Genomic DNA, 10000 nt, shown 5'->3' with positions numbered 1-10000 from the left:
GAAGTGTACCAGAGGTTGCAAGAGATGCAGGCGAGGCAGATGGCCCGGGAAACACAGGTGAGTGGGCCAAGTAGGGGCACGGGATGGGGGGGGGTCAATCGTATTCTGGTATGGGGGTGAAGTACAGTAATCGAGTTTGTAAAACTTGGTCTATTTCAGAATCGAAGACCACTTCCAACTGGAGGTGCTGCGGAAGCCCTTAACATGGTTGGCCATCAAATTGAAGAAAATAGCATAGATGTGTTTACCTTCTCGACTGACCCTTTATCTATGGATGGACCAAAATTGACAAGAACTAGATCTTAAAAGGCCATTGGGAGCGATTATTTTAAACCATTGAATTATGATCTGAACTGAAGGACTAAATTCGATTATTTTTTTATTTTTTTTTACTGAATTCATGAGGTCATGACACAGAGGATACATGCTGCCTTTGTTTTATCTCTTTGCAGGATGGTTCACCGGACATAAACCCACAGCACTGCCAAACGCAGGTCGAGGTATGTTCACCCTTTACTTGCTGGCTGTTGTCTCTATGGGTTTCAGAACTACCAATGGCTTGACCTCTTTTGTATTTCATCACACACTCCGGCAGTTCGGAATTGGCACGATTAAGTTGAGGTCGTCCATTTTAGACCTTTTCTTATTTACCCATTGATGTCCTTTTCTTATTCACAAGAAGGCTTTTTTTTAGACATTAATGTGTACGTTGTTCCTGCAGCCAGCTGGTCGAACTCCAGTGCATAATTTGTTTTCTGCCATACACATTAAGTTATGGACGTTACTGATAATGGAGAGAAAGAGAGAGAGAGAGAGAGAGAGCGCGCGAGCGAGCACACCATCTGCTGGGCTTGAGACATGTTGGCAGCCTGGCTTTCACCACCTCGAAAATATCTCGAACATCTCGTCATATGGCAATTAAAAGCACTCGGGGTGTCCTGGCAGGTGCACATGTCCCAGCGTGAGATCCAGACAGACCGTAGTTTTGGATCCCATGTCCTGTATCAACGTGTTACTTGCATCCCGATGTTCTGTGCTTAATGGAAACAGGTTTTCAAGCTCCTGTTCAAAAATAATAATTCTGGTCACACAGACATTTTCACCTCTTCACTGCTCCCATCTGAGCACCTCGCTCACGATTCTGGGATCCCAGGGTCAAACCACATATGCCATGTTGATTTCTACTTAAAATTCCAAGATGGCTGCTATTTTTCATGATAGCCTTGATTTATGGTTTTCTGTTAAAAAAAAATTGAAAGAGTTGTTCAATTTGAATGATCTTGATGTCAATTCATGTTTTTAATTTTGCTGAATTTGATTTAGAACCTTTCAAAGCTCTCTGCTACTTCTTTTTACAATTTTTCATACCTTTGATGGAAATTATGCAACTTCCAATGTATAAACATAATTTGTACTGTCATGCGAGTATATGACTGGTATTGCGGAATTAATCTGGATTAAAACGAAGGTGACAAATAAAATCAGTTTCAAAAATGTCTCAAGTAAAAATTAAATTAATATTAAAAGCAACGGACTCAAGATAAATGTTTATTTCTACATGTATGTTTATTTTCAACATATGTCATGCATTTAAAACTGTGGTGTGGATGTAAGACATAATATATCCCAAATGCCTGCCTTGGGAAATAATAGCATGACTATTGAGTGTACGAAGACTGATTCAACAATTCTACTCTCTAAAACCTGCTGAATATCTCTGATTATTGTAGAAAATTAGTCTTGACGTGTACAACTACATAATGCTGTGCAGATGAGGCCAAAGCAATAACATTTGCACCTTCCATTGGGATTCTGTCTTTCATCCAGATTTTGTGAGTTCCTGGCAACATTCTGCAATCGGGGGAAGTGTAGTCCAGCAGATCTGCCACATTTCATTTTGTTGAATCCATCCCCAGTTAGCAGGGCTCTGAGCTTCTGGCTGGAACACTGTTGACTGACTCCATATGCATCCTACTTGGTAAGCAGCAAGCTAGGTATGCTGCAAGATGGTGGATTTAGTTGGTGGGGTTGATCCACTAGACCTCTGCTTTCTGGAAAATAGGTCTGGGAATGCATCATTAACACTAGTAGTTGTACTGGACCTGTCATACACAATGACGACAAGCTTCTCCAAAACCTGAAGGTCATTATCTCTGACTATTGGTGTACATTGGCTTAGCTTAGCAGAGACATCTGATGCCTCGGCACACACATCCCATATCAGCCATGCAGACGTTTTACTTTGCAATGGAAAGCAAAAGATACATCACAACCAGTGAAGGGAAGAAAGAAGAGGATTTTGCTCGTCTTGTCTGGGCCAATTGCAGAATTGATGTCATGTATTGCACTCCATCTCAGACTGGATCCCTGACCAAACATAATCCATTATCTTGTGCAACCCAAGCTGTTGCAGGGATGACAGCTGAGCAGCAATCGCTACGACTGGAACATCTGTGTCATTTGCTTTGATCACAAGGGGACTTTTTCTCTCCACTTCTGCATGCCTGGCATCCCAGGTCTTCCTAGCCTGGAGTTATTGCACATCAGTCGATAACTTTGGTTCAGTATTTTGTTTTGTTCCTGATCAAAGTTTATTCTATTCCATCACCTTCATCCACCATGATTGGTGGAGCATTGCCGGCTTGAAACATAGGAACATTCGCTGCAATATTACTGTACTCATCAGATTTTGGACTGTAAGAGCTCAAGGGTGACCAGGCCTTTCTGCACTGCTGACAAAGGCAACATTAATTTACTCCCGTCATTTTTCCATTTCGACAGTGCGGCTATCTTACAGAAGCTGTCGATAAATGGTTCAAGGTTGAGGGGTTATCCTTTTATCACTTTTTACCATATGCAGGTTGGTATGGGATCCAACTTTGTTTAAGTAGTTGATATGCACCATGCCTAATCGTTAATCCAGCCACATTTAAGTTCTGTGCAATCTGTACACCATCCGGATGATGAAAACCCCATCACCATTGCCTCTGCTCTCCTACGCTGGCATATCCTGACAATTCAGGAATGGTTGTCTCACTGGTATGGGGGTAATTTGATAAAATTTTGGACACTAAATTACGACATTTGTTAATTAGCTGACACTGAAGTCCATGCACAGCAGTAATGTTACCAGTGTGCTTGGTAATGCATCAACATTCACTCCTTCATGGCATAGTCCTCCTGAATATGTCTCCTGTTCTGTTGACTTTGATGTTAATCATCACCCATGGATATCCATATCTTCTTGCTGACTTCATGCCTGTTAGAGTCCTTCTGCATGCTCCCTTCACATTGTATAGCTTGCGAGTCAGCACAGTTTATTAGGGTGTGGCCATTGCAGTGCACAAACAACTCGTTGGAGCCAGAAGGGAGAGTTTGTGTAAGTAGTGAGGATGACTGCAAGTAGTTCATCTCAGAGGTGTGACTGACTGCTGAAGAAAAAGCACTACCTCTACGACTACACCCCAAACGACACTCAAACTATTATGTAATATATACAGTGCAGACACAACCAAAATAGCAAACAATTTCATCAAACAAACCAGAAATAATGAAATAATTCATTTTAGGGGTGCAGAAGTTGCAAAATCAGTCAGCACACATTAAAAAAAACATGTAAATCGACCCCAAGATCATTCGAGTTGGGCAATTCAGTCAAATGTTTGTGCAAATGCATTCGATTCAAGGGCTTCATTGGCAGCCATCTTGAAAAATGACGGCCATCTTGGACATTTCGTTGCCAAACGTTTTTTTTCTTCTTTTGAAATTACCCAAAAAGAACACGTGTGCAAAATTTGGTGCTTGTATCATCATTTGAATGGTTGTGGCCAAAAGATTAAAAAAAAGACCTATCCTTTGGGCTATTAGATGCTGCAGACAAAACAAACCTTTTCTATGAAGTTGTTGATTTTGTTTACATGAAAAATCGAAACAAATAACAATCGTCATTTTCGACTTGAGCAGCTTCCCTCAGGTGGTGTCCGGCAGAGTAATAATTGTCCTATAAAACCCCTAATAGCACCCGAATGACTCATTATTTACCCCTTCCATTAATAACGTGTTTGGCAGACAGGACACTATTCCAACGGCAATTTTGTCTGACCCTCGGGGTACATGGTTTTACGTCCGAGTTATCCCGCGCATCAGCTTTTAAGACCAGATATTCTGCACGTCATGTTCAGGATAAATGGATTTGGAAGCTCTTTTTTAATCTGCAATTCTCCTTCTGTGGAAAACAACAGACTTGCAGAGAAATTAACAAAATTATTCTCCCATTTGCGAGGAAATAATCCCATTCGACATTACAGTTAGTCGTGTAAGTCTTTCGAGGGATATATGTTTTATCTTTAGCTCTTTAGATGCTTGGTCTTTAGATGTTTAGGCATGGTTATCAGACATTAGATAGACAGTTAGCCGTGCTAGTATGCTTGTCTTTAGATGTTGTGACGTTTAGTTTTTAGATGTTTAGGCATGGTTATCAGACATTAGATAGACAGTTAGCCGCGCTAGTATGCTTGTCTTTAGATGTTGTGACGTTTAGTTTTTAGATGTTTAGGCATGGTTATCAGACATTAGATAGACAGTTAGCCGTGCTAGTATGCTTGTCTTTAGATGTTGTGACGTTTAGTTTTTAGATGTTTAGGCATGGTTATCAGACATTAGATAGACAGTTAGCCGTGCTAGTATGCTAGTCTTTAGATGTTGTGACGTTTAGTTTTTAGATGTTTAGGCATGGTTATCAGACATTAGATAGACAGTTAGCCGTGCCAGTATGCTAGTCTTTAGATGTTGTGACGTTTAGTTTTTAGATGTTTAGTCTTTAGATGTTTAGGCATGTTTGTTAAACATGTTAGTGAGAAAGTTAGACATTTTGTTCAGTTATTTCTCTTGAGAAATTATAATATAGATTAGACATCATTGATAAAATCCTCATGTATTTCCACACTCTTCTCTCTTATAACAATAAAAACCTGCACCATACTCCATTTACAGAGCGTTGATGCTGCTGAAGCAGTTTCATGGCAAGGGTTATATTGGGTGGTTTGCCATTGCCTTCCCAGCATTCATTGTCCATGCTTTATCCTTTTTAAATGCTGAGTGTCAAGCAAAGAAGTAGCATGGACCATTTTTTTTTAAATAAGTGCTTGGTATGACTCAGCCAGTAGTTTGAACCACCAATCACCCAAACTCACAGTGGAAGTTCTAACCATAAGCCATCGAATCTGATTAGACATATATAAATTTGTCCTTTTTTGAACTTCCTGAACCTTTTGACCTTTGACCACAAAGTCCCCGAGCATACTGAATTTGTAACTTTTTCAATTTCCACGATTGCTCATGCCAATAAAGATGATGGATCTTAATCTTAATAGATGATCTTAATATGATAACTTATGGAAACGTAAAGTAATATGGATTTTCAATGAACGTGAAAATATGAGGATAATTGATGTTGACTTAAATCTTCATATCATGGAGCTAATGCATATATGACTACATATATATATATATATATATATATATATATATATATATATATATATATATATATATATATATGTACTTTACAGTGTGGTCTAGTAAGGCAAAATACAGTTGTAGTATGGCCAAAAAATTTTTCAGCTGTGCAGTGTGTCCCAGAAAACATATCACGTGGTGTAAATATCACCACCTGAAATTACCTACTGAAGGTGAGCCAAAATGGGCACTCCCACCCTCCTGGGGCAAGTTCCAATGCTAATTAATGTAATGGGGAAACTTAAGTTAATATATTGACGTGCACTTTTTCTTCAAGAAAATCCAAAAGATTTGGGGAGTTTGAGGTTCCTTACATATGTACTGGATTTTTTTTTAATGATTTTGTGGAAGCAAACAAATTGATTTATTGCAGATCATTTGGATCGGTGCTGGACACGTGCACATGCGAGGATCTTCCATTTGTATGTCTCGTGGTCTCACAAACCCACTCATGGGTCTACGCAGTGCATTACTCTTACGCATTAAAAGGCTGAAGCAGAAACTTGAAAATGAAAAGGACACGTCAAAATTTGAGCTGATTTACCTCGTAATAAAATAGCCTGTCTCATACCATCTACCTGCACCGCAATCTCGTCCATGGCTACTCGAACGTCCAGATATGGAATCCACAAAAAAGGATCGGATCAAAATGGCTTTGGATAATTGATTGCAAACATTGGAGGGACGGTATCGCATTTTGATCTGCTCATCCACTTCCGTCCATTAATGATGCAACTTGCATGTTGGAAAGGCTAAAACAAAGTCTGCAATTCATCGACTGGCCAATCTCATCGCTCTCACCTTGATCATGCCATTGGCATCGTATTCAACGCATCTGTGGACTTCAGCGATGGCTGTTCAGTGAACTACTTCGCGGTACCTTATGCTGAGACTTTTCAACTTACCTTTAGTGTTTCTGTGCCAGTCGTGGCTTGAAAGGATGTCGGATTGACATTTCGAATTGCTTTCAGCTTGACAGTTTTGACAAATCTTTTTCTGCAGTTTTCATTGTCTGGGACGGTTTCACCTGGATGAGGCTACCTTGGGGTCCAGCCATTTTGTGTAATTCAGAGTATACTGTGCAAAACGATTCTTTTACCTGTTCAGATGTAATTATTCATTCTTTCTTTCTGCATTTGGGTCCCCAGGTGTCACTGGGCTTCCGCAGTGCCTTGTCAACCCCTGAACCCGAGAGGAAGTGAGTACCTTTCATTGATTATATTCATCGAATCGGTCAATCTTTAACCATTAGCTTCTGTAACTATGGGTAAGCTTGAAATGAGATCGTTTGTGTGGTGCTGGTTGACACTATCACAAGTGGTTTTGCATTCGGTCACAGTACCGTGGGATAATTACGACCCACAAGCGAGTTGCTACGTGCTCTAAAAACACAGTAGTCCTGTGTGCACCAGAGCAGAATGGTAATTTGAATTCGCGTCCACCTGCGCGACGATTCAAACCCAGAATTTGACAGCTCAGTTGGACAAACTGAGTTACCCCTTACAACATCAGATTCCATCGAATTTGAGCTGAGAATGAAAGTGGAATTTGTGGCTAAATAAAACACAGTTCTGTTCTCCCTCCCACTGTGAATTGCTCAGCATGGTTTTCTTTGTGTTATGCGCATTGTCTCGATAGGTCAGCTTGTTGGCTCGTTTGAATCCCGTAATATAGAGTTGAGCTGCAATTTATTCATAAAGGCCAATCTGTTTTGTATTGTCTTTCCTCAGGGCTTGCCTTTTGAAATCCACCTCGGAGGACGACGCCGTCGGTAAGAAGCTTCTGCTAATGGCTGTCAACCACAGGCCGTAGCCTCACCGGCATCCTTTCTGAATTATCGAGTTACTAATTCATGAGTATGAGCACAATTACAATGTTACATGACAAAATCAAGCTTGGTCCCTAAGTACGTGGTCCCATTTTCCAGAAACTTCTCTGAGAATGCACGCGCTTTGAAACAAAGTGGGGAATCTGGTGTGTGCCCTCCGGTGATAGATCGGTGGGGACTGAGCACTCCATTTTGAGGAAACAAATATGGTGATTAAGAAATCGGGTTCAGGGGTTGTCCACTTTCGGTGCACTTGGTGTATTCATACTCGAAGGGGCCCAATACGTCTGTCCACAACCCCAACGTGGCAGTGAGAGACACGACTGCATTCTAGCTGTGTCCGGGTGCTCCTAAGCACTCTTCACATCTATGCTCCAGATCATACTCCGGCGCTGCAACGGAGTGACATTCCGTCGTAAGCCCGTTCACATCACCTTGGAAATGACGTATCAAACTCATCAAATTACCTGGGATCCATTCACATCCACCAGACCATCTCATGTCACTAGGTTACCAGTCATGCGTAGCTCGCTGGTTATCGCCGTGCTCTTAGCGCACACACGGGTAGGTGTAGAATGAACTCTGACCTTCATTGCTCTGCATCAAATGTCAGCATCAAATCAAGGAGCTGTTCACATCACCATTGCTCTGGTGCTGTTATGTTGTTGAAGCAGAGCAGACAGCCTCTTCAACTACTTCATCTTAAACTACTCTATCTTAAACTACAACATCCACCTTAAGCTATGCTATCCACCTTAAACTACTCCATCTTAAACTACTTCCTCCATCTTAAACTACTTCCTCCACCTTAAACTACTTCCTCCACCTTAAACTACTTCCTCCATCTTAAACTACTTCCTCCACCTTAAACTACTTCCTCCACCTTAAACTATTTCTTCCACCTTAAACTACTTCCTCCACCTTAAACTACTTCCTCCACCTTAAACTACTTCCTCCATCTTAAACTACTTCCTCCACCTTAAACTACTTCCTCCACCTTAAACTACTTCCTCCACCTTAAACTACTTCCTCCACCTTAAACTATTTCCTCCACCTTAAACTATTTCCTCCACCTTAAACTACTTCCTCCACCTTAAACTACTACCTCCACCTTAAACTACTCCACCTTAAACTACTCCATCTTAAACTACTTCTTCTACCTTAAACTACTCTCTCCGCCTTTAACCCCACCATCGTTAACTTTACTGTCGTAAGTCTCTTCACATCAAATGCCACTCAGGTGCGACTCCAACCATTTCCGGTGATGTGAAGTGGGGTCTTGAGATGTACGTACACCTGTTGTTTCAGCCCATCGGCAAATACAATAAAATATCCCAACATTACCCGAAGCTTTTGGCATTCTCACATTTAATATGATTAAATAACAGGCTTGACATTTCCGGCTTAGAATATCAGAAAGGGTTTTTTGTGTTGATCTAACTTTGCGACCTGCTACAATCACCTGGGTCATATAAACACCTCATGTACATCAATCACTTCCTTGAACTTTTGCATTTAACTTCGTGAAAAATAGTATTCATGGAAAATGGGTATTCATCGTGAAAATGGGTGATAACATGGGTAATCGGTTAACATTGCGATAGATTACACCTCGTCAAAGCAAAACATCTCATGTAATGCAAAAAAAAAGGTGAGGATGAAGTTTCGGTCACAGCACGGCCATCATTGAGGACTCCACGTCGGTCATGTTTTCCAGATTATAATATATCCTTCGAAAGGGCCGGGTCTACAAAGACCGACAAATATTATGCCGATGCTATTGCATGGGACAGACTTTGTCCTTTTAAGGAGACCCGGCTTCCACGAGCTTTCGAGCTCCTCCATGAGCCTCGACTTTGTACAGGAAAAAAAAGAGACCTATTTGGGTTTGTCGTTCCTTTGCTTCTTGTTTGTTTGTTTCAGTTTCTCTCAAACACCAATGGTCTTGTTCCTGTTGGAAACCTACTATCAGGTGACCCATAATTATTACCCTCCCCAAAGGATTCGGAGAGGGGTTTGCATTGGGTTTGTTTGTCTGTTTGTCTGTTTGTCTGTCTGTCTGTCTGTCTGTCTGTCTGTCAGTCTGTCTGTTTGTCCACACAGAACTTTCGTGTTTTTTTTCCGCAACCGCTTGTCGGATTGAGACGAAATTTTCACCATTAATGTGACTACTCATGTGGAATGTTTTAATGATAATTATGACATCATAGGTCACGTGGTGTGGCAGCCATATTGAAAAACCACAAAAACTCTGGACCTCTGTATCTCTGAAACCGCACCAAGGAAAATTTTGAAACTTGGCAAATAGCAAGTACTCCACATGGGGAATGAGAGTGATTTTTTTAAATGACATCATAGGTGCCCTCGTTATGATGACATAATTGTATAAGTAGAACGCCACATCCGATCAGTATGAAAATTTTTGAGGGTCATCTCGGGATAAAATGGTCCACAGAAATTTTTTTAATGACGTCATCAGTCACATCCATGCCTGTCCATGAGGAACAAAAGAGTCACACATATAACATCACAGTTCACATGGTTTGGCAGCCATATTGGATTTACCTCAAAAACCTATAAAACACACCACTCAAAAGAAGTCCTGGTGAAGGTTTGCAATCTCTGATTGCTCTTTTTCTTGTTTGTTATTGATTT

At 40.9% G+C, this 10000-nt stretch overlaps 1 protein-coding gene across 5 annotated transcripts in view; it reads left to right on the top strand.

The window, feature by feature from the left end:
* LOC147011629 (SAM and SH3 domain-containing protein 1-like) overlaps positions 1–10000 on the top strand; it is a 150137-nt gene that overhangs the window by 104429 nt on the left and 35708 nt on the right. For all 5 annotated transcript variants that reach the window (XM_085858574.1, XM_085858573.1, XM_085858572.1 and 2 more), the window contains exons 2-5: positions 1–57; positions 453–500; positions 6666–6715; positions 7248–7288. The exon at positions 1–57 is cut by the window's left edge and continues 69 nt beyond it. In XM_085858574.1, coding sequence (XP_085714700.1) covers positions 25–57; positions 453–500; positions 6666–6715; positions 7248–7288 — 172 coding nt within the window. In that variant the 5' untranslated portion in view covers positions 1–24. The remainder of the gene's footprint in view (positions 58–452; positions 501–6665; positions 6716–7247; positions 7289–10000) is intronic.

Source organism: Eptatretus burgeri, chromosome 15, assembly GCF_056783735.1.
Source record: "Eptatretus burgeri isolate ZD-2024b chromosome 15, Ebu_testis_v1, whole genome shotgun sequence".
NCBI classification, from domain to species: Eukaryota; Metazoa; Chordata; class Myxini; order Myxiniformes; family Myxinidae; genus Eptatretus; species Eptatretus burgeri.
The sequence above is the reverse complement of the archived record's forward strand: the minus strand, read 5'-3'. Positions and strand labels throughout refer to the sequence as shown.